At 38.7% G+C, this 25,749-nt stretch overlaps 1 protein-coding gene across 1 annotated transcript in view; it reads right to left on the bottom strand.

Moving 5' to 3' along the window:
- Nucleotides 1-265: 265 nt before the first annotated feature.
- chata (choline O-acetyltransferase a) overlaps nucleotides 266-25,749 on the bottom strand; it is a 28,207-nt gene continuing 2,723 nt past the window's right edge. The window contains exons 3-15 of the mRNA XM_033980122.2: nucleotides 25,082-25,273; nucleotides 21,972-22,090; nucleotides 12,864-12,917; nucleotides 11,539-11,719; nucleotides 9,084-9,261; nucleotides 7,290-7,459; nucleotides 5,892-5,992; nucleotides 5,678-5,806; nucleotides 5,493-5,615; nucleotides 3,675-3,816; nucleotides 3,417-3,473; nucleotides 2,259-2,396; nucleotides 266-1,319 (exon numbers count right to left, since the gene is read on the bottom strand). Coding sequence (XP_033836013.1) covers nucleotides 966-1,319; nucleotides 2,259-2,396; nucleotides 3,417-3,473; nucleotides 3,675-3,816; nucleotides 5,493-5,615; nucleotides 5,678-5,806; nucleotides 5,892-5,992; nucleotides 7,290-7,459; nucleotides 9,084-9,261; nucleotides 11,539-11,719; nucleotides 12,864-12,917; nucleotides 21,972-22,090; nucleotides 25,082-25,273 — 1,938 coding nt within the window. The 3' untranslated portion in view covers nucleotides 266-965. The remainder of the gene's footprint in view (nucleotides 1,320-2,258; nucleotides 2,397-3,416; nucleotides 3,474-3,674; nucleotides 3,817-5,492; nucleotides 5,616-5,677; nucleotides 5,807-5,891; nucleotides 5,993-7,289; nucleotides 7,460-9,083; nucleotides 9,262-11,538; nucleotides 11,720-12,863; nucleotides 12,918-21,971; nucleotides 22,091-25,081; nucleotides 25,274-25,749) is intronic.

The following is a 25,749-nucleotide window of genomic DNA, read 5'->3' as shown; positions in this document are numbered from 1 at the left end:
TATATATATATATATATATATATATATATATATGATTATACAGGATTTTTCTCAGCACCTAAGCCTCAGATACAGGGCAATAGAATATTACTCTACATGCATCAGGCCATCAATAACTCTAAGCTATTAATGAGTAAACACATATAAAGTTTAATATGTCACTGAACTTATGTCCTACAGAAAATAAGCAGATGAAATGAAATCACAAATAGAGCTTTGAATTGTAACATCATCTTTATTATAGGTGTAATGGTGCCATAGCTTACTCTGCTCTGAGTATGTACACATTGTACTTTTATCATATAGGCTACAGTACAGCCTCTCATATTGTCACTCTTGTATTGCAAAATAAATACACTTTGATTGTTGCACATCTAACACATAGTTGTAGGCTTACACAGGCCTACTTTGATACTTTCTAGCACATCATTGTCAGACAGGGGGTAGTTCCCTGTTTATAACCACAGTATCTGTCTCAGTCATTGGAGTTTTTCCAACTCAATATTAACATTATTATTATTGCACATAAACAAACTGTACAAAACAAACAAATTGCATAGAACGTATAGTTCCACATAAATATAAATATGACAGCCACATGCACTCATCATTAGGCTAAATACAGTTTAGTGGTCTCAGGAATAAAATACTGTATCTCTTCTTAATAAACCTGCTTTAACCTCACAGTAATCTACATGATATTTAATAATTTACAGCATGTTTGAATACAGCTACTCTGACTTTAACAGTACATTTTTTCATATATAGGCTATAATGCTTTTAGAATTTCTTTAACTGAATCTACATATACCTTTATTTATTCTGTTTATTAACATTTAGTTGATCCAAACTTGAAAGTACTTTTACTACTTACTGCACAATGTAAGTTCCACAGATTATTCACATAGAACACTGTCACTGTGTCATTATGTAAGTGCACTTGTACTATCTGTCAGTGGCCCTCCTCAGCGCCCTCCTCCCTGTGCTGGGCTCTGCTCTGCTGCCTTCACCACCACTTTGGGCAGAGGGGCCTGGTTCTTGGGTTCCTCTGCTCGGTGTGTGCTCTCCACACTCTGACCCTGTTTGCCTGGTCTTTGCTCACTGGTGTTGCAGGTAGGTTTGCAGATGTCGCACAGGTCCCTCATGTCCACCAGGGCCTGCTCCACAGCTTTGGAGAAGTTGGCGGAGCAGGTTTGGGGGCTGTCGTAGAAGCTGGAGATGCAGAAGATGATGTGGTCGGACTGAGGGTTGTAGCATGCGCCGTAGCCGTTTGGCACCACTGGACCGTAGCAGCAGAACATCTCCACTGTCGTAGGAACCTGATGGGAAATATACATTTTTATTGAGTTACAAGCAATAAAAGCCATCTTAGAGTCAAGGCTGTCACTATGGCGATATAATATAAAGTTTTCTGTTCCTGTGACAATGTGCTAATTTGCAGAGCTAGTTATGGCAATTTGTTTTTGGTTTTTTTGTTTGTTTGTTTTTGTGAACAGGTGGATTCATCCAATCACAGTTTTATAACCAGGATCTCAAAAGAAGAGCACTTTTATAACTCCTTAAAGCAAAAGTGTAAAAAAGCTTTTTTTTAAACTCCTTTTCTGTCATATCACCCACACTTACTCTGAATCCTAATAAATGCAGCAGCAGTGGTTTTGTGGTTAGTGACTCTGCTGTTGTTGACACTTCTCCTCCTTTCCTTATATATGAAAGTGGCGTGTGAGTGATTGTTGGTGCTTGAAGCAGCTAATTGTGAAGAATGGCAGTCTTGCTTCCACCAGTCTACCCCAGTGCAACTGTGGCTACAGAAGTTTACCACAAGGAGTATGGAAAGAACAAATGGACTAAACAGTGACCACTCACCACTTTCCATTCATTTTCCCCATGGACTTTCTGAAAACAATTCATATTTGCTGAATTTTAAACTTGTTAGCTGGTTAGACTCTGGCATGACTTTAAAATGTTAATATTTAAATTGTTCATAACATCTATGAGAAAAATAAATGGGAAATGTACTTCTGAAACCAAGGCAGACTTTGAACTGGGACTGTTGGGCTCCATAATGACTAGAGTGAAGCACTTTGAGAGGCTTGTCAAGCTAATAAGTGGAATACAAATTTAAGCCATTCCTATTATTATCAGATCCAGATAGAACAGATAACCTTGAGAATGACATGAGTTTGAATTGTGTAGCTTCAGAGGAGGCATATTGAGGAAAGTGTTTTGTGTGTTAATTGTTCGGTGTAAAAGAGTCGTACCTGGCTGGTGGAGAGAATGAACTGGTTACTGAGGATGTAGGCTTCATCTGTGAAAATCTGTGGTGTCTCCAGCTTCAGCTCGTGTGCTGTTTCCCGTAGTCCCAGAAGGTGATTGTCTATGGCCATCCCTGTAATCGCCTGCAACACAAAAATACTTTAACTAGTGTGTTTACCATCCAGTATTTATGATATGCAGTAGGGCTGCACAATATAATTGATATAGCATCAAAGTAAATATATCTGTACATCGCAATAATACCAAAGTTCTCCATCTGATAGAAGTTTGCTGCTTTTAATGAAAATGTGAGAAATCCATACTGTATTTATTTCCCTTGTCTTAAATTAGCCTTCTTTTCATCTTACGTTTGTTTATATTAACAGTCAGAATACACGTTTTTCAAGATACTTTGAGAAATGAAAACACCTGTAATTGATTAGATGCAAGAAAGATTAATGCCATACTGTGAAACATTACAAGATTACAAGAAAAGTTACAAGTGCACCTTTAAGTTTTTATTTTTGATTTTGGTCTGATTTGCAAAATAAGGCATAGATATACATTCTAAAATTATTATTTTGTTTATATTGAAATATGGTAATAATACCATTGCAGTTCTTCATGGCTCCAACAGCCCTAACATGCACTTTTAAAGCTAACCTATTCTGCAAAATCAACTTTTTAAACTTTTAACCGTGTTATAGTTTTTTACCCTTTTCATTTACCCTCTCTAAGTTGTATTTAGAGTGATTCTACATCTTTATATTCCTGTATTTAAGACGTCATTGCTCCAATCAACCCTGTCTTCATTCTCCGATTTTATTTTCTTAATCGATGATACACATAGAATTTGGCAGAATCACGTAGTCATTTTGGCACAAATAAAACAATCTGCTAATGTGATCTGCAACTATCCATAGGAGCAGCCGACAGCTACATGGTCTTTATTGCGATGACTTTTAAGGAGACATCAGCTCCCACTGGGCTCCACATTTTTCTTACACGCAAGTCAGCAGAGTTGTTTCTTTTATTAAATAATTTTGGATTAATTTTGTGAGTTAAAATGTCCAAATTATCACATAATGATCCTCAGTATCATAGATTCTAACTATACGGTATATAGTAAGCACAATATGTCTTCTTTTAATGATGTCACTTACCAAAATAGTGTACTTTGTTTGTGCTGCTATGGCGCCTTGTAACAACTCCATCTTCTCCTGGAACACAGAATCAATAAACAACCTATTAATATCAAGCTTAAATAAAGAGTGAAGGAAAGATTATTCGACAGCTAGAAAAATATGGGAACACCATATATTGTTTTATTATTCAGATAGATTTGTATTGTACGCCGCTGGCTGGAGAGAGCATTTATTTAGCAGTGACACAATGACTACAGCCGCTATTAAACATCTTACGCTTGAACTCAATTTCCCATCAGTCATTGCTACAACAAAGGCCAGAGCTTGGGGTGTGGCCGAGCGGATGTTGTCCACTCGTCCCTCTCGGAAGCGGCGGGTGGAAGCGCTCTCGTAGGTGGACACGGGTCGGCCATGACACCTGTAGTTAAAAAGGCATAAAAAATAGATTCTTTAAAGGGCCTGTATTACACTTTTTTCTGATCTATGTTATAATGTTGTTTCCTCATCACATACCCAGAATTGTGTTTTGTTTCATTCACACATGTTTAACACACAAACCTTGCAAATTGAGACTGTGCTCTTCTCTCAAACTGAAAACACGCTGTTCCACCTTGTGATGTCATGCGGTAATACAGGAAGTGCTCCACTGTATTTTTAAACTCCATACACCTTCTCTAGAATCATTTGAATCTACTGAACAAAGAGTAAAAGGAGCTGTTAACTTGCAAACTAACACTTCATGACATCATAAAGTGGAACAGAGCATTTTGAGCTTTTGGAGATATAACAGACTAATAATTAATAATTCAAACACGTGTGAATGAAACAACATTGTAACATGACTAAAAGCTCCCAAAAGTCAGTTTTGCATAATATAGAAACCTTTGGCAAAATTAAAATTGCGAATGTTTTATACATTCAAAGTAGTTCACTTCACTACTTCAGCCATTATCAAGAAAAACAGTCAGTAGGGTGTAGTGTCTTGCCCAAAGGCACAACAAAATCATGTGATGCCCAGATTGAACCAGCAACTGTTGAGTTATTGGGCATCTCTACTAAATGAACTATTTCTAATGCTGTCCCACTTATTTATTTATTCAGTCAGGATCTGATCAAACACGCCCCAGTGACCTTTTAAAGTTAGAATTTATACCCTGAAGACAGCCATTTTTCTTTTTCTGTGTGATAGTAAAAGTGCTGGATGTCTTGTTGTGGTTGAAATAGGCTCTATTTTCTTTGAGGTGAAGGGAAATTAACTTTAAAGGTGCTGTCAAAAATGTGAAAAACAGAAGTAGTTTGTTTTCAGCTGGAGTGATTCAGACTTCCAGAGGCCAGAGAGATCACAGTAAAGCTGACAATAGCTACACTAAACAGCATGTTAACAGTGCACTTCCTGGTTTGTGAACTATAAAAAAGACTTAAGATGCTCAACTGGGTACAGCCACTTTGAAGAAGACATATTGTGCTACATTATCTGTGTCTTATTTTATATTTTGGACATTTTAAATTGCAATATAAAACGACTTAATACAAGAAACAAGTCTGAAACTGACTTCTGGTTGAAAACTGCAGCGCAAACTACCACAAATGTCACTACTAAGCACCACTCTACTGGACCCGCCTATAGATAACTCTAGATCATATTAATAAGTAGAAGATATTTTTTATTTGTGTCAAAATGGAACCACGACACTGCTGAATCCTACGTGAATCAAGCTTAAGAAAATAAAATTAAGTGCAGCAATGGGGGGTAGGGCAGAATAAAAATGACTCAAACATGCATGGATCACTCTAAATACAACTTGGAATAGGTAAACAAGAAGGAAAATCATTATAAGACCCCCGCGATAAACAAGGGACCACTGTAAACACTGTACAACAACACATACTGTAGACAACAACAACACAAGGTATCAACTCTGAACTAAACACAAAATATCAGATCATTACAATATGGCTTCTTTAAAGACATCCAAGAGCATGTTTTGGATAACCAACTGGATGGCATCATGAGCTTTGGAGAGTGAGACTAGGTAAATGTGCAAAGAATAAGCTAGGATAACTAATAACTAATGTGACGCTGTTCTCTCTTACCTGTAGTACGCTAACTGCAGAGCCACTTGGATGTAGGCGTCAGGACTCATCTTCTGCTTCTTTATAAACTCCTTCCCGTACTTGTAGAATTTGTACACGTTCATGTCCAGATTCTTCACCAACCTGGCACCCAAAAAGACCCATGTAGCACTTTTGTTTTATTTTGGTTGTGTTTTCATGCTGACCTCTGTAGCTTGTCAGTAGATGCAGATAAGAGCTTATGGATTTCCGGCGTGCATTTCCATCGGAGCCTCCGCGGTGCAGGAAGCTCGCTCACACTGGCGGCTCTCACTAGTTTAGATGGACTGCCAATCCTAAGGGAACAATGAATGGTAAACAATAATAAATGATGTATTACCATGCAGCCTAATGTCAGTTCTAAAATCTAAAACACCTTACATGTATTTGAGTAAATGTTCCGTACACTGGACCAGTACTATCCCTTCAAACGGAGAATGCTCACACACAACCCCACAGCAGCCATCCGCTCCTATGATGAACTGACATGGAAAGAATTATTAGATTAAATTATTCAAAAGTGCATCTTGACACAGTAACAACCATTTTTAAACTTTTCTTATTCATTTAGCCATCTGTAATACACCAACATACAAAGAACTATAGAACGAATTTCATCACACCTTTACAACTTCTCTGAGGAATGGCACGCTTTCTGCTTGTCTCCATGGAGATGTTATTGCTTTGCCTGAAATGTTCCACGGTATAGCATTAAACTGATCTATATCCATGGAGACAAGCTCACACCACCGGGTCAAGTGACAGGTCAGATCTGTGGCAAACCTGCTCCCCATAAGAATGCATGTTTTCCAAAGAAAACATATCCAACTTTAAAATCCTTTACTTGAACCAAACTTACCAAAACACCTCCATAAGACAATGGTCAGATTTTCAATATTACAATAGGAAGTAAAAGCCAAAGTTAAATCTGTCAAGTGGACAAAATGTTTTAGAAGTGAAGACGTTTCACTGCTCATCCAATCCGCTTCTTCAGTTCTGGTCAGATAGCTGTTGGACACTGCCTTATATCTGTCTGAAGGGAGGAGCTAACTACACTGAAACAGCTATTGTTTACAGTTTCAGCCTTAAAGGTCTCCATTCACCTTTAATGGCTCTACAGCCTCGTTCTATTGTTCTCTTTGTTTCCTTTGTTTGCACTGGGTCTGAGCAAACAGCTCCTATAACTTTTTGTCCAGTTGACAGATTTAATTTTGGCTTTTGCTATGAATCAGCTGAGGGATTACACAGACATTACAATAGGAACAAGACATTTCTAGGGATTTAGTTGGCTTGTATGTGTCAGCATTTAGTCCATAGAGGTCTTAAATTATGTCTTGCTTTACCAAAAAACCCTATCTATGCCTACATAGCTATATATCTATACAACACACAGCCATAGTTTTTACACATTTAAAGACAAAACTGCACAGCCCATATAATGAGAAGAAGAGAAGAGGCTATATTATAATTAATTAAAGCAATAATAACCCCTAAACTAAACATAACAGTATATAGGTCTATGCTAATAACATTTCACTAGAGAGTACTCCTAATCCAAGGGGACCCTTTACTTTTGATCTGACTCTAGAAATACCACATTAAATACATTACATAGCACTGCCTAATAACCCTCCCCGCTTGGCTCTAGTTTTAGCCTCACCAATTAAAAGCATTTGTCCCACTTTTTATACAGTCATATACCGGTACTCAATGTATTATGAAATATGATGTAATGTTGTAGGCTGTACATGTTTCATTTTCTGGGGGGTTGTTGCTAACCTGCATGGGCTTGTCATACCAGCGGTTGCCCCCGTTCTTGCTTGGACCTCCCCCGTGTAGCATTAGCATAGCCCGTGTGCTATCACTAATCTCTGGCCCGCTAGCATCGTCCAGGCAGACCAGGCACATGCAGCGCTCGATCATGTCCAGAGAGTCCCTGTTGGTCGATTCTGGAAGAAACACACACATACACAAGAGTTTAGAATCTTTTTTGCCTTTTTTCATTTTTAATTTAATTTTTTTGGTCATCCCTAGAGTAACATTGCAAGTTTGTAACCTAAGATTTTCTGACAGTAAAAAAATGTATAATCTAAAGAATCGACAAAAATGTTACTTCATCAAAAACATACCTAGAGGTGTGTTTTGTTTCATTCACACATGTTTGAGTAACGCTGCATTATTAAACTGTCTACATCTCAAGCTAAAAATACTCCACCTCCACCAAATATCTCCTTGTGATGTCATAAAGTGGTAGTTTTCAAGTTAACAGCTCCTTTTACCTTGTGTTCAGTAGAGATTTGCAGTTCCAGAGCAGAAATCATCCAAATGATTCTAGTAAAGGTGTATGGAGTTTAAAAACCCAATGGAGCACTTCCTGTATCACCACATGACATCACAAGGTGGAACAGAAGGTTTTCTGTTTGAGAGAATAACTCGTGTGTGAATGAAACAAAACACAGCTCTGGGTATGCTTGTGATGAGCAACAACCTTATAAGGTACATCAGAAAATAAAGACTTAAATAGAGTTTAAGGTTGTTGATTGATCAGTGCTTCCTGGAGTGGGTATGTGATCTAAAAAAACTAACCCCATAGAACACAGAATTACTAAAATAGACAAGATGACATATTGTGCTTTTGTCTGCTATAATTATAATCTGACACCCATAGATCATTCTAAATCACAATATTGATCTAAAACTACTTAATAAAAGAAACCGTCAGTTGGTTTGCAGGCTGGAAAACTGCGGAGCCCAATTAGGTATTAGGAGGAGCTGACCCCCGCCTGCCCCTTTTTACGGTACATGACAGTAAACGTCACCACAACACAGTGCAGTATGCTGCTGGCCCCTCCTATGCAGAGCTGCTTTGAGTGGATGAATGAGGAGCAGTGATAACATGGTTAAACGCTCTACAAAGTCGAATTTATCCAATATATCTCCTTTAAGATAAACACAATTCCAAGTAATGTTGTCACGATACTAAAATTTCAAACTCAATTTCGATACTAAGGAAATCAATATCCAATACTGATTCTGAAACGAGAAAAAAAAAACCCACTAGATAGAATGTTATTTTCAACACTGAATCATAGTACTTTCTGTGGCCTTATATCTGTGTAATCCCTCAGTGCTCCAGGTAGGTTCATAGTGCTCCATGGGTGTATACTAGTCTATGTGTCTTATACTTGCTCTGATACAACTCAAGATCATTCTAAAGATATTTGGGAAAGGTTCACTTCTGCCCTGTGAATGTGATTTTTTAAATATCGATACTTACTCAAATGAGTATCTAGTTTCGATAGTAGTTTTAATATCAATTAGTATCTTATTTTCAATACTTTTGACAACCCTAATTCCAAAAACATTTTTGTTGGGAAGAAGAAGAATGCAGGTAGATGCTACAAATATTTGACAGATATCAAGAGGCTATTACTGAAATGACACTTTGTTGGCTATAGCCATGCTCACTTCAGTCTGAGCATAACTACTGAAACTGAGGGGTGAACAATCTCAGACTAAAGCAATATAAAACATAAAAACAACATATAAAAGTATTTTGAAGAAACAGCTGACCTCTCATGAGCACAGCACGAGACTCCGCCCACTCAGTTCGCCCGTCTGTGGTGAGTAGCCCGATCGGGAGCAGGCGCTCGTCCTCGCTGTTGGCCATCTTGACGATCCTCTCCAGCTGAGTGAGCAGGTCTCTCTCATTCAGGCGACGGAAGTTTATCACAACATCCAACACAAAGAACTGGACAGAAAACATGGTCAGTAGTGTTTATTTATGGGTGGGTGATATTGGGGGAAAAAATCTATATTTTTTATCGTCTTACAGAGGGGATATTTTACTACTGTGGAGGATTAACTGCTCAACTGCTCACGTATTTAGATCACCACGTTACCTTTTAATGTTTTGAAAATGCTATATTAGCCAGAAACAGCCCATGAACATGACATTTTAAACCTCTTCAGACATGTTTTTGATAGAATGTTATAACATGATAGAAAACTCTAAAAATGGATTTTGCACAAAACCACATCTTTAATCAGGGGCGGGGTCTGGAGATATAAGGAAACACGTGATTGGTCCAACAGGTATGCACACTTCAAACTGGCGATCTCTACAACAACCGAATCAAAACCTCATTACACAAAGATACAATGTGCCATATCACTTACCCCTGCTAGAAATAGAGCAGACAAATACAAAAAATACAAACATGAATTGAATTATACTACAAGTTAAAAATGGTACCCAAGTAAGAGTATTGTTTCTCAAAATAATATCACACAAGTTAGAAGTACAAGTAGTGGTCCAAGAAATTACTTAGGTTAGAGTAAAAAATATTTGCCAAAACTACTTCTCAAGCAACTTAAGCATTTGATTTATTATTTAGAGTTAATGCAATTGGAAGGACAAAACATGAACTCATTTTGACGCAGCACTTTGAAAACTGTTTAGCTGCCCCTGCCAGAAACAGAGCGGCCAAATAAATGATTACTAAAATGAATCTGCGTTTTATATCATTATTCTATTCTTTCTCAAAATGAATGTTGAATTGAAATAAACAGCTTGTCGACCCATATGCAAATGCTACCTGTAACGATGCTAATTATCTCACCACACCTGTCTGAGCTTTAATTAGTCATTTCTGTCACTGTGAGGTTCAGTACCGACGAGCACTGGCACATATGTCCATCTGTCGCTGAAATCTTGTAAACACATTCATTTGACCACTGTAAACATTAGCCTATTAGCTCATGTTCCTGTTAGGTTATCCCATTATAAATCAACTATTCATTCATAAATAATAACTTTATACAAATTGTTACATAGGCACATTTTAAAGTTGTTGTACCTGATTTTTACTGTGGACAGAACTAGTTCATTTTTAAATGGCTTGTATCCAAAGTTATTCCTCACTTATCTCATGCATTTCAGAGCAGTGGTGGAAGGTAACAAAATACAAGTAGTAAAGTACAGATACCTAAAAATTCTACTTCAGTACGTTTTACAGTGGACACTTTTTACTTTTACTTCACTACATTTGAAGGCAGTATCTGTACTTCCTACTCCATTACATGTTTAATTGGACTGAAAAGTAAAAAGTACTTTTCATATGATTTGAGGGGTTATTTCTATCAGGTTTGTGGTAACATCCTGACTAAAGTTTTTGAGTTAAAACTTCGGCTTTGAGCGAACACAAATAAAAACAGAAGAAAAATGAAGAAAGGAGATTCCGAGCATCCTAATTATTCACAGCGATGAGTTTGTAAGCTCTTTTCACAACTGCCAGAGGCCAGAGAGGAGTCTTGCTGTCACAGTAATGCTAACAACAACTAGTATGCTAACTGCATGCTTCTTGATCCTATGAGGGAAAATAATTAGATTACTATTATGATTAAATGCAGATAGAACATAGATGACTTATTTATACCTCAAGAGCTGCTTATAGAATGTATCTGTACTGGTGCAATTTTTGCTCAATAGACTGAACCTGTAACCTGTTCATTTAAATGGAGACAGGAATTTCATTTTGACCACTGTGAACATTGTGTTACTGCCAGGGGTGGTAGAATAGCCAAAAATCATACTAAAGTAACAGTAACGTTTACTCAAAATAATATTACTAAAGTAGAAAAACAAAGTAGTGGCCCAAGAAATTACTCAAGTAACTTAAGAGTAACTGTTGGGACATAGCATTAGATTTATAATTTAAAGTTAATGTAATTGTAAGAACCAAACATTAAATAATGCACAAAATTAGGTATTTTCAAAAATGAGACAAACTAAATCATATCTGAAGGAGCTGAAAGAAGCACAAATGTTTGAATCGTTTCATATTGTCGATATAAAGCTTTTGTCATTTAGACTTAATCACAGTGGGAAGAGGAACCACAGCTTTTACTCTAGGAAGAGTACTGTTACATCAATAAAAATATTACTCAAGTAGGAGGACTCAAAAGTATGCTGTTAGAAAAGTTAAAGTGAAAATACAATTCCTTTAAAAAGTTACGGATTACTGACCTGGTTCTTGCAGGCCACAATGATATGTTCTGGTTCGGGCATCACGCTGCTCTCCTGGGCCACTAGTGTGTCCCTCTGAGGCCCCGGTAGACGATAGGAGGTGAATAGGCGGTAGTATTGCTCCATGCACATAGGGTGCCCCGCTAACTGGCCCCGCGCATAGTCCACAGGCAGGGCACGGCTGACAATGGGGACACAAGAAAAGTTAAAGGTGCTGTAACTGATTTTTACTGTGTTAAAAAGGTTTGCAGTGGTTCAAAGTTATTCCTCACATACCTTATACATTGTGAGCATCCTAATTATTCATCGCAAGTTTATAAGCTTTTCACACTTTCAGAGTCCAGAACAGAGTTTTGCCATCGCCATAAAAACAACATGCTAACGTGCACTTCCTGATGTGACTTGAATGTGAACATTCTTAGAATGTAAATTTACAATTAACAAAAACTAAGCAAAAAAACACTCCACTGAGATTGGAAATGTTTGGGCTTATACATTTCTATAAAGATGCAGTATGTGGAGCTTTATGTCAAATGTCCTTCACATCTAACCACATGTGTTGTGACTACAGTGGGCAATGAGAGTGAGGTGTCTTGTCCAGAGACACAATGTTAGTACGCACTCAGTTGAAGTTTGAATTAATTGCCCTTTAATTGTTGGGCAAAGCTAACTATAAATAAAATGTTACTATGAATTGCTAAATAATAAATAGCAAGCATAGACTGTATAAAGAAGTGGACTAGGTGAGTGTGACATCATCCATAGCGTTCGACTCCAAATGAAGCTCATCGAGGCTTGCAGTTGTAGCGGCGAATTTGGAGCCGAGTTCCATATTTGTAATTCTAACCGCAAGTATCATAGCAACCAAAGAGCCAATCAGGACTGAGGTAAATGAAGGTAACCTTTTCCTTTCCCACCCGTACTGCTGGTTTAGTAGGAGGCGGGTGCTTAGCAATGCTGTCAATCAAACCTGTTGCTAATGCTAGCAGATACGACCTTGGGGAAAGTGCCTCATTAGTCTGTTAATTATGTTCATATTTTCATCTAAGGACAAAATAAATAAAAACACCAGGATCAGCTAGCCGTAGTTACAGATAGAGGGGCCACAGTTTTTCAATAGAAAGGGAATTGGAGCAGAGTCAATGGAGCCAGAAGCGCTTCCATGATCACTTCCTATCTGGAATGCAGCAGTTAGCAGGTTGGCTGTGTCCATTTATATATACAGTCTGTGATAACACGTTACAAATTGATACACTACCGCACTACTCATTACCAAACAAATCAAAGTCATTGTATAAAATAATTTAAAGCAACAATTTACTCACGCATCAAGTAGTGTCTTGTAGTCCAACACTCCAGAAATCAAATGTGCTGCGAACCTAAAATGAAAGAAAAAAGAGAGCGAGAAAATAGAAAAATTGGTTAAGGGATTGTGTGTTTAACCCTTGATTTATTTGCAGGATGCCCTACATTTAACACACAAATGCTTTATGTAAATCATTTGGTTAAGGAGGTGCTGCAGGATCAATACTGCCTTAATCACAGAGCAACCTTCACCACCGGTTAACCCCCACAGCCCAAAGGGATTCTGGGTAATGGCCCTATCCATCAAGTCTTCGCTTCACTGTTATAGACATCTTTGAAGAAACGCATTCTCCCCAAAATAGTAGAATGCACATTTCTGTATTCAATTTTGAACCAATTATTATTTTATATATAAATACGCCTATATGTGTTGTAAACTCATTTACAGTATGCTTTTCGATCTATGAGTATCTGCATAACAAATAAACCTTTTAAAAACATAAATAGACACAACTCATGTACATAAGACACAAACTTGTTGAAATAAATACAAATATATAATTAACTTTTTATTAATTGGGTTTCCCTGTTTTTGGGGACACTACATGGACTTCCATTCATTTCCTGGAGACTGATCCTAACCTTCACCATAGTCACTAACCTTAATCTGAACCATAACCTTAACCTAGTTCATTCTATATCTGAACTTTGAATCATGTTTTAACATAACGTGAGTAACACAGCTTCCATAATGCCAGTGTGTGTTCGCAATTGTGGGATGTGATGACGTCATACTCCCAGAGGGAAGACAAATTTCCCTATTGATTACACTGTACCTTGCCAAAAATCCATTCAACAGCAACTCAAAGTGCATAGTTTAAACCTGATCTTTTAAACAGTTGAAAGATGAATAACACTGAATTAAATTGTTTAAACCCACAATTAGCATCATCTGTATATTCTCTGAGGCAAGTCAGAGCAGAAGATCAGGGCTGTCCATAACCGCGAGGAGTAGGGCTGCTCCTGGGTTTTCAGGGAACCGCAAGAAGGCCCTTTGTTTGCTGCATCTGCCCTGAGCGAAACTAGATTCCTAATGGAGATAATATTAACATAAACAAATATGAATTTTAGGTGGTTTTCACACATGTTAGAGGCTCTGGGGAGCGACCCCAGCGTGCACTAGAGCGTGCAGTAGAGATGAGTAAGGCAAGTCCTAAGGAGTCAGCTCAATGGCAAGAACAAGATCCAGGCAATAAACAGTTGCGCCCTGCCAGTAATCCGATACTCAGCAGGAATCATAAGCTGGACAAAGGAGGAGATACAGACCACAGATGTTAAGACCTGAAAGCTCCTGACCATGCATGGCTGGTTCCATCCCAAATCCAGCACCCTGAGAGTGTACATAAGCCGTAAGGAAGGAGGTCCAGGACTAGTGAGTGTGAAAGCCACAGTCCAGGATGAAACATCCAAGGTCCATCAAGGACAAGGCCCCAATAGATGACGTGCTCAGCGAATGTCTCAAACAGTGGAGTGCAGAGGAAGAGGTGCTGGAGGAACCATCATCGAAGGACAAGCCCCTTCACGGGATGTACCACTGGAACATAACTGAAGTGGCTGATATCAAGAAATCCTACCAATGGGTTGAGAAAACTGGACTGAAGGACAGCACAGAGGCACTCATCCTGGATGCACAAGAGAAGGCCTTGAGCACCAGAGCGATAGAGGCCCAGATCTACCACACTAGACAAGACCCAAGGTGTAGCTGTGCAAAGAGGCCCCTGAGACAATCCAGGACATAACTGCAGGGTGTAAGATGCTGCAGGGAAAACATACATGGAGCGGCATAACCAAGTAACGGGCATAGTGTGCAGAAACATCTGTGCAGAGTATGGACTGGAAATCCCGAGGTCAAGGTGGAAAACACCTCCAAAGGTAGTGGAGAATGATCAAGCCAAGATCCTGTGGGACTTCCAGATAGGTGATAGATAAGTGGATAAACAACAGAGCAAATCCGTTGTGGTGGAGATTGCAGGACCAAGTGATGGGAACATTAGGAAAAAGGAACATGAGAAACTAGAGAAATACCAGGGACTCAAGGAGCACTTGGGGCAGTGACCCCTAAACTGTAGGAGTGGCTACAGCAGACCCCAGGAAAAACATCTACATATATATATATATATATATATATATATATATATATATATATATATATATATATATATATATATATATATATATATATATATATATATATATATATATATATATATATATATATTTGACCCATTTTGGCTTTTGGAAGAATGGCTTGTTTGGCTTCAGTAGCTTAGTCGTCCTTGAAAACAACACTCAGAGAGAATGAGGAATCATCCTGCCAAAGGACTTGGAGGCTTTCAGGGTCACTTGGTCAATCTCTGCCTCTGGCTTTTGGCTCTGCTCCAGTCTCCTTTGTACTTGCGCTTTCTTTTTTCAAGGAGAATAATCTCCTCATTGACTGCCTCATTTTCACTTGAGTGTTCAGATGATATCTGATTCAAACCAACTATTATTTCTTTTGGAGATGGATTTGCTGAATGCACCAAAATCCCTGTATCTCCATTGGTGCCTGGATGTATAGTGGACTTTTCAGACTCACAAACTGAAATCTCACCTAGAGATTTTGTTGTAGGTAGATTAGTGTCACTCTCAACTGCAGATTCAAATAAGATGGGAAACTTGTGACGACAACAATATTGTCCTTTGAAACACAGGTGACTGATGTCGGAGATCTTATGTCTATCTCCATATCTGTCATCTCAACATTTTGGTCATATTTGTTGCTTTCTTGATGCGATGGTCCAAACTCTGTCTCAGTAACATGCATTAACTCATGGGCCGCCTCTGTGTAATCATCCCCTTCAGGTAAATGGTCTACAGTTATGAACGGGTAGTTAAGGGCTTCAGCTGGTGTGATCCTCTCTTCCACATCCAATTTAAACATGTTACTGAGCAGGTGAAATTGTTCCATGTCTCTAGACTCCTGATCAGGCACAAACATTCTGAAAGCTTTAATTAGCTGTTCCAGGTTTGTGGCTGGAGACTGGCAAAACATTTCAGGAGTGATCCCAGTGGTTTCTTTAAGCTCCGGCCAGGTTTTGAGTCTCCACTTGGAGTTTTCCTGCACAAAGTACTTCGAGGTGTACAACGCTTCATTCAGCAGCTTCTCTGATGGTAGCCCAAAGAAGTGCACACTCTTCTTCAGGTTGTTGAATTCGGAACAACCTAAGAAATCTGAGTCACAGACATACCAATGCAGGAGGCAGCAGGCCAGGTTCCACATGTCGACAGCCTCCCATAGTGGAAGTCCCAGTGTCACTTCTGGGGCATGAAATGGGCTGCATTATTTCTCCAGTCATGACTTGTTTGCTGTACTTGGCCAAACCAAAATCAGTTTGACTTTGAACGGCTGTTGCGTGTGATTCACCAACATAATATTGTCTGGTTTGATGTCCATGTGCATGACTCCAACACGCCACAAACCGTGTAGAGCTATCAGGAGCTGCTTTACCACTGGTCAAATTTGGCACAGCGTAAAAGTCTTGGTCTTTTTCATGAGATCATAGACACTCATATCAAGCATCTCAAACGCCAGGCGCTGACAGCCAGTGTAGTCAACGGTGTCTGTCAGTTTGATCAGGTTGAAGAGATCTGGACCAAGCTCTTTGATGCAACCCAGCATCTCCAGCTCTCTGTGGAGGTTCTGCGAGAAGGTTCCAACATCTTTCAGGAGTTTTAAAGCTGTTCCTCAATCACGGCAGCATCCCTCTCCAACGATTCCCAACACCTTGTATTTGGTCTCGGGGATGGTTTGTTGGTCCACAATGAGTGGTTTTGGAGATCTTATATCTATCTCCATACCTGTCATCTCAACATCTTGGTCATCTTGGAAATCAGTGAATTCCAAAACTGGAGACATGTTTGCAATAATGGTTCACAAGCTCTAGTGAGTCTGTGTGATCTGTGTCTGTGTCTGAGGTCAAATGAACAGCAGAGAGCACACGTCTCCACAATATTACTCCATTCATTGAGTGTTGTGATGTCACCTGAAGGGTATGACAAATAATAAAGCTTCTGAGTTGCATTACAAATACATATATCAAAATTATTGAATGCATATTGATTGAATAAAGCTTCTTAGGTACATCACATCTACATATATACCTTTTGACACTGAAATCATAGAAGTTTTGAATATTGTCATGTAACCACTATGTGTATACTGAATTCATGTATCCTTTGAATGTTGCACTCTTTTAAGGTCATCTAATGGGCACCATGTTTATGCTAAAGTTTGAACAATATGTACTAACACCGAAACTATTCACTCAGTATAATACTCCCATATTAAAGGAGGCATTGCAAGATGTGAGTCATGGGGGGCAGCTGGTTCTTTGCAGAAACTCCTTTCACAGAGATAAGGCGGCCGGACGAGACCCAAGGCCGAAAAACAAACCGGTGCTGCCCGGAGAAGTGAACGAGGCTGGAAGGAGGAACCAAGGCGTCAACCTACTCATCACAATATTTGCATATTCATGTTACATGTTACATTTTATTCTTTGGGGCCAGGGAAAAGCAGACAGACCGCCTGCTGCACAAACGAGGGATAGATCATTTTGACCCCGGGTACTGTATTAGATTGTATCTGTCAGGGGAATAAACTTTTGAGATTTGAACTGATCGAATCCAGTCGTCATTTTGATAAGAACACGCCTAACACACCTCATTATGCAAATAGAATGGGCCAAACACATGAATATGCAAATAGATTTACTATTTTTGATTTATTATACAGTATATATACTATTATTTCAATTCACAAATAGCATAAAAAGTATTCAATGTAAATTCCATGAAACTGATCCACTCTCTGCATCAGTAAATTAAGTCAACACAAATGTGCAAGTTTCCAACTTAAACAAAATGAAACATAGCTGCAAAATGTGTCTTGCTTCAGTACAGATATATTGTATAACAGGGAGAACTCACAACTCAATGTTACTGAAACGTGCAACAACATTACACATCACATAAAGGACTCATGCAGGACACTTGAGTTAACCGCAAACATCACACTGCACTGACACTTACTGTGTTGTTCTGTCTTCTCATGGAGGTCTGCTTGTCCTCGCCCTGTTTTTTCCATATATACAGTCCACAGAACACATCCAGTGTTTCAACTCCTTTGGTAACTTCTGCTGTCCGTTTCAGATGGCTCATTTATAAACAAGACAGATGCCGGTGCCAGAGCACATGTCAGTGTTGACCAATCAAATGTCAGAACACACACAGCTCCACACGCGTCCACTCACGGTTACTACTGATCCTGGGTCAGTTTCTCTGTCTAACCGGAGAGTCCAGATAAGGCAGGCAGCACATCAGCAGAATGGAAATAAATCATTAAAGATGACTTTATCTGGCACTCTGAAATGATCGAATATTTGGCCTTTTTTCAAATTTTTGTTAATTATTATACAAATACGATAGTTATCATACATCTGGAAACCCTGCTGATGTGCCCTCAAGATGATATGCTGACAAATCGACAGCTCCACCTAAAAAAAGCTAGCTTGTCAAAAAGATATTGCTGAACTGGTTCAGGCTCTTCTAAAGGTGTGAACGTGTCTGAAATCTCAGGCATGTGAATACTAGAGATGTGTCTAAGGGTTTGTGAGAGCTAGAAACAAATTACACAAATTTAAAAAACATACCTCCTCCTTTCATGGCATCTAAATCAGGTACTGTGGCTTCAGCCTCCTCTTTCTGTCATGATATTGGCAGAAATTGGATACCGGACATTGAATTTTTTATCTGATAAAGAATCAGGTAAATCTGATTTTTATCCAATGAGGTTCATTCTAAATGAGCTCATCCTCCTTGTGCACTGGTAGCCATTTGAGTGCATGCATCTGGTCACATTTAAGCCAATACAAAACAATGGCCTGTGGATAACTTTGACCTCAGAGTGCTGCGTTTGAACTGATCTGAACAGAAGGACCTGGGGTCTATGGGTTTAACAATATCAACACTTAAAACACTTAAAATAATGTCTGCATTTGGAAAAAAATATTTTATAAACTACACCTCAGTTTCCCATGAGGCATTTAGGCATTAGAACAAACTTTAGAAAGTAAACAAATGGTAAATAGTCACATTTTTATATATCACTTTTCCACCTTCAAAGCGCTTCACATCAAGGAACCACTCACCCATTCACACACACTTACATACTTGTGTACACAGACACTGGGGGCGAAGTGGGTTAAGTGTCTTGCCCGAGGATACAACAACAGTATTCATTTATGGGAGCTGGAATTGCATCGATAACCTGTGGTTCAGTGGATCTGATGCTCTACTAATGATGTTTATGTTGAAAGTAAGATTTGAACAGTGGACAAACACTCTACCAACTGAGCCACTGTCCTTAATTAAATGTGTATAAACTTGCCCAGATCTCTTCATTACACAGTCAGAGAGAGAAAACGTTGTGGCCCCGTTGTGACTCCTCCTTCACCTCCGCCTCATGTAAAAGATCAAACTTACAAAGCTCCACTCTCACTAATACTATTCCTGTGTGACCTCTGTTTACAGTCTCCACGGCAACGCGCCAAAATTAAATACAACCAAACCTCAAAAGCTGATTTCTGAACAGGTGATGTTATAATGAGTCTGTCATCTCTCCCTCCCCCATATTCTTGTCTCTACTTTCTCTTTCCTCCCTCTCTCTGTCCCTCACCCCATCGCTCCTGCTCCTCTCCCCTTCTTGTTCTCTTCTTTGTCTCCCTTCTCCCTCTTTTCTTCCTTCTCCTCTCCTTATCTCTCTTTTTTCTTGTCCTTTTTCTTGTCTTCTCTCTCTCTTCCTTTTTCTCCTGTCATCTCTCTTTCTCTGACCTCTCTCTCTTCCTTCTTCTCTGCATATACTTATGTCTTCTTATCCCCCTCAAGTTCTGCTCATCTCTCTTTCTCTGTTCCTCTTCTCTTTCTCTCTCTCTCCCTCTCTCTCTCTCCAACCAACCCTATCCCTTTCTCCTCCCCCTTTATCCTCTCTCCCCCTCTCTTCTCCCTTTCTCTCTTGTCCCTAAATCTTCAAAAGTCAAGTCTGTCCCTTTCTTCTTTTTTTTCTTCATCTTACCTGTTTTACCACTTTTCTTCCCACATCCCCCCGCTCTCTCTCTCTGTCTCACCTCCCTCTCCTACTCTTTTTCCTACGTTCTTTCCATGTCCTCTTTCCTCCCCCACCTCATATCTGCTCTGTCTGTCTCTCCTCACCGTCTCTCCCTCTCTCTCTCTTCCCTCTCCCTCCTCTCTCCACCTCCCCTGTCCTTGGTCTTTTTACCTTTCTCTCTTTCCCTCCTTCTTCAATGTCTCCCCTCTCTCCCTCTCCCCTCCTCCCTCACTCTCTGTCTCCTATGCCCCCCCTCCTCAGTTTCTCTTCTTTCTCCCTCCTCTCTCATCCCCCTCTAGTTAGTCTCATTCTTTCTCTTTTTTGCTCCTTGTCACTCTCTGGGTCTCCATGGCAGCAAGTGGCAGACACGCAACCAGAAAAGTTCCACAGTGCACCTTTAAACAATAGTAATAGCTTGGATTTATATGGAATGTCTAATTTTTTAATTCATGTTCTTTCTTTACTGAGCTACGAGCTACTGACTGTAGTGTGATAATAAAAATGTAGCTAATAAAAAGGAACTAAGTGGATAAGAAGCGTATTTTAAAGGTCCTGTATTACACAAAATGGACTCTTGTGAGCTGTAAGCCATGTTAGAATACTGTTACCTCATCAAAAGTCGTGTTTAGTTTCATTCACAAAAGTTTCAGTAACCATTTATTATCAGTCTGTCTACTGTCTATTAATGTATCTTCAACGCTCAAAATGATCTGTTCCACCTTCTGATGTCATGAAGTGGGAGTTTTCAACAGCTAGATTAGCAGTTCCAGGGCTAAAAAGAAGGTGTATGCAGTTTTACAACACAGTGGAGCACTTCCTGTATTACCACATGACATCACAAGGTGGAACAGAGTGTTTTCTGTTTGCGAGAAGAACTGTTAAACATGTGTGAGTGAAACAAAACACAGCTTTGTGATGAGGAAGCAACATTATAACAGAGATCATAAAATAGGGCAATATGGGCCCTTTAAAAAAAAAAAAATCTAACTCCTTATTTAGGCTGAAAAAAAAATTGACATTCCGTCTGACCCAAACACCAACCAAACTATTTACTCACTCACCACATTCATAAGGTGAGTGGGTGAAGTGTGTTGCCCAGAGACACAACGACACTGAGCGAGCATTGAACCTCAAACCTTAAAGGTGCACTGTGTAGGACAAGGACACAAGACAAGTTTACATCACCAGGCAAATTTACAGATCAGAACTGAGGAGATGCAAACAATCTCCATGAAGACAGATCAGTTTTATGCCATCCTGAAGATTATAGTCAGAGCAACATTTGCATGGTAACAAGAGTCAGGTTCATGGAGATGCAAGCCCGCTTTTCTATGGTTTTTAGTTCAATAAACACAACCAAAAAATAAAAAAAAACAACAACAACTGTATGTTTTTTTGTTTTTTTTTTTGGCTTAAAGGTTACATACTGTGGCTTTAATTATAGCTTGCTAGAAATGTTGTGGACGTTCCTTGTTTTGCACTAATGCATTATGGGAAATGTGGGCTCTCACTTACATTTTCTATCTAAACTGTCATGTGTTTTTTGTTTACGTTTAGAGCTGCGGAGTCAATGGAGGAGGTGACCAAATCAGATAAGATGAAGAGAAGATGGGATCATTCAACCTTATGACCTCTCCAAGTTCAAAGGTTACGGCCTTTTCCAGCTTTGTACCTTTCATCACATGTTCACTTCAGTTCAGACATTAGATTTTAGATAAACATTTTTAAGTGCACAGTGTCGGTTTTAACAACATTTAGACCTCTCCATCTGTGTTAAATATTACTGACGTATATAATGTTGTGATGTCATCTGAATCGCAGACCTGAGACTTGTCCCAACACGAAAAACCAAATAAAACATAATAGTAAATAGACTTTTCAATGTGTGTGACTGTATATGGTGTGTGTTGCAGGTGTGTTGTCGTACCTGAGGCAGTCTGAGGGCCCTCTGAAGTTCTGAGGGGGGAACACCATGGCGGGGCTGGAGTGCACGGGCAGAGGCAACCGGTTGTTCAGGTACATGTCATTCAGCCAGTACTCGTACACCTGTCGCCATGGAGACACACAGGCATAGGCATGTTGCACTTTAAGACGCTGTATCTGATTTTTACTTAAAAACGTAAAAAACAGAGTTAGTTCATTTTAAACAGCACTTTAAGCATTCCAAACATCCTAATTATTCACCATGATGAGTTTTTAAGTGCTCCGGGATAAAATGTAATAAATAAATACATAAATGATGTACGATGTCTTTCTGAAACTTTATAAACCTCAAAGTTTTAAACTTGTACACAAATTTTAGGTTTTAAATGTGTCACTTTTTAATTATATACCTGTGTGTGTCTATGAGGGTCCGTAATATTACAGTACTGTATTAGAAAAAACAGTTTATCAGCACGGCTCCAGAAAGCCACAAGATTGCAGGAAGTTGCCCGGGGAATTATAACTGACAAATGCAAGAGACTATTTCAAGACTAGTTGTGAAGTAAGAGTATTGAAGAAGTTTCGAAATAGTGTGTGGACATCTAACTTGAGTTGTGTTTAGATGTAATTAGTTCACTTGCATTAACATTTCCTGGGGGTTTGATGCTAACTGTAGGCTCTGCTCTGTCTGAAGCTCTGTCACTCAAGTTAGTCTTTAATCTGATCTTCTTTTTTTTTAAACACAAATAACATAACAGTCACAAGCTAGGTTGCATTAGCCTGATTTTATAGTTATTCATTCTCATCGTTTTAGTTGAATATGAAACACAAAACAACTGACGATCTTAAATCTTTTTTTGACAGCGTTTGCTAATGTGTGCATTATGTTACCACGGTAGCGGTTGACCATTCCACTATAGAGACACATGTAGAACACCCCCAGCATGATGCCACTGTGTCAATATGGTCTGACCTTAGCTCAATGCAAACTTGTTTTATAACTTAACTGCACTTTGAGGCGTGTGTGCTATAGTTCACATTTGACTATATGGTGTGTAAATAGGAGTCATATAGACAGATGACAGTGAGCTGCAGCTACTGTATGAAGCCTCATTTAAACACCGCCAACTTTTACCTCCAGGGGGCATTGGAACTAGACAGAAACTGTGACAAGAAAAGGTATGTATTAGGGGCGGGATGAGACACGATTTTGATATAATTTGTAATAAATAAATTGTGTGGTTCAGTTCACACTTTTGGACTTACCATTATTTATTTACTTTATTTAATATTTTTGCTGTCATCCTAGTGGTGCTTTTTGGAACTACAGCCTCTTAAGAGATGTAGCTCACCAGCTCTTAGGCATCGGACATATTCACATATTTTTCTAACTGACCTGGTTTGGTGGGGTAATACCCGAGGTTAAAATTCATCATAATTTTACATCAGTTAAGTGGCAGTTTGTGTGGAAAAGTAGACCTCTACCTGTGCCATCAACTGTCCATCCAAAATACAGACAATTTACGCACAAGGAAGACATTTTTCTGACAGTTTAAACATTGATTTAACAAAATACAAGTGTTGTCATTTATTTGTATTTGTCAAATCATAACTATTTTGTAATTTAGACAAGTTTTGACCCTTATTAACTTTATGGTTGCTAGGTAACAGTTATGGAATTAGGAAGTACAATTATAAACTTCACCAAAACTAAACTACAACTTTTACAAACTGTTTTAGAGAAAGTAGTCGTCTAACTTCATATGTACTTTACTGTCTCAAAAACATTAAAAACAGTTAGTTCATCTTAAACAGTGTGCAGTGGTCCAAAGTTATCCCTCATTTAAGCATTCCAAACATCCTAATTACTCACCATAATGAGTTTTTAAGTGCTCCAGGGTAAAATGTAATGAATAAATAAATAAATAAATGATGTGCGATGTCTTTCTGAAACTTTATAAACCTCAAAGTTTTAAACACTTTTTTTTAAATGTACACAGTTTTTAGGTTTTAAATGTGTCACTTTGTATTTTATTCTTGTGTGTGTCTATTAGGGCTTCTGTGATTGGCTGAAACTCCACCGAGAGTCCCTCCTCTTCCTGAACAATATCAACAGGAGTTATTCCAGACTGACGATGGATAGAAGCTGAATCACTTTTACCTTTGATAAACACATACTACATGATAATACAGTGATAATGAAATACGAAGGTGCACAAAAGCATTAAGGACACAATAGTGAAATAATAATGAAATGGGGTGAAGAGCAAGTAGAGGCATTCAGAAAATTATTTTAGTTGAAAATGAATGTCATGAAGCAAAAGATGTGAATGTGGCAGTTTTAAATTAGCATAAAAAGTACATTTGAGAAAGAAAATGAAAGAGTGTATGCACAGTTACACAGACAGACTACTTACTACTACTGTTTAGGTTGAAAGTTAACAAAAAATAGAAATAAAAATAGTAATAAGAAATGAATAAATGCACTTCATTCAGGGTGGATTAAACATTTTCTTGTAAATTTCTGTTGTTCTTGTTGATTTTCTGTTCTATCCTGTGTTAGGTGATATAATACAGTTCTATAGGTCTGTTTCACTTAAGAGAGATTTAAACAGGGGACGACAATTTTCAGTATATTCCAGTTCGTGAAAATTGTATTTACCTTACAAAATAAATAGCCTGTTAGGTTTTATTGTTAGGTTAGGTTTATTTTACATTTGGCCCTTTGAGAGCAGCCATTTTGCTAATGTGGCCCTCGGTGAAAATGTGTTTGACACCCCTGAACTAGAATAACATACACCAACTGCTGTTCCATGCTAACGCTATCTTATCTTAGCCTTCATGTTTATAACCTCGTTAGCTTTAAACGACTACGATCCCTTTTTAATGTGAGATCTGTTGTTGTTCAAAAAAAAGAGTAAATTGTAACATCTTTGTTTTCAATCAGCTGATGGTCCCGGAAGTGACATCACACATAAACCTGCAATATCTTTTCCAACACCAGAATAGACAACAAAATTAAAGTGTAAAAATAACAATAAAGAAACTAGCATTAATTCAACTTTGATTTGGCGCTAAGTTGCCGCATAAATTATTTGTAAGTTTTATATTTACCCAGTTGTCGGTCTTGTCCCTTCTCTCCTTGAGTTTTTGCTGCAGTAGCTCCCCCACTCCTCCGGGGGCGCTGAACTGTTGGACTATGGTCTGTGTCTTGTTGAACTGTTCGTCTGTGAGCAGGTGCTTCACACAGCGGAGGTAAAGGTGTAGAGTGTCTGTCAGCTCTGGAATCGGCAGCTTAGGAAGGGCCTAGCGGAAAATACACAATAAATATGCATCACACGTGGGTTAAAACAAGAGACTGACTGTAGTGCTCCACCCAGAGGACCCTACCCCACAGAACTCCACCAGGATGCACCTCCACCTGCATGTCCTTTTTCATTAATTTACTCTTTATAAGCTATTTAATTGCACTTTATATAAATCGTTGCCATAGTTTACTATTAAAAGGTCCTATATTACACAAAATTGACTTGTATGAGCGTTTAGCCATGTTAGAACATGTCTGGTGTTGTGCTTTCTTTCATTCACACATGTTTGAATAATCCAGGGTTTAAATTATCCATATGAATCAAGTGGAAGTGTGTGGAGTTTAAAAACACGGTGGAGCCACATGACATCACAAGGTGGAACAGAGTGTTTTCTGTTTGAGAGAAGAACTCAGGTTAAATATGCAGGGTTTTTGTCTTAAATGTGTGAATTAAACAAAACACAGCTCCACGTAT

The sequence above is a fragment of the Periophthalmus magnuspinnatus genome, chromosome 15 (genome assembly GCF_009829125.3).
Source record: "Periophthalmus magnuspinnatus isolate fPerMag1 chromosome 15, fPerMag1.2.pri, whole genome shotgun sequence".
In the NCBI taxonomy this organism is placed as follows: domain Eukaryota; kingdom Metazoa; phylum Chordata; class Actinopteri; order Gobiiformes; family Gobiidae; genus Periophthalmus; species Periophthalmus magnuspinnatus.
The sequence above is the reverse complement of the archived record's forward strand: the minus strand, read 5'-3'. Positions and strand labels throughout refer to the sequence as shown.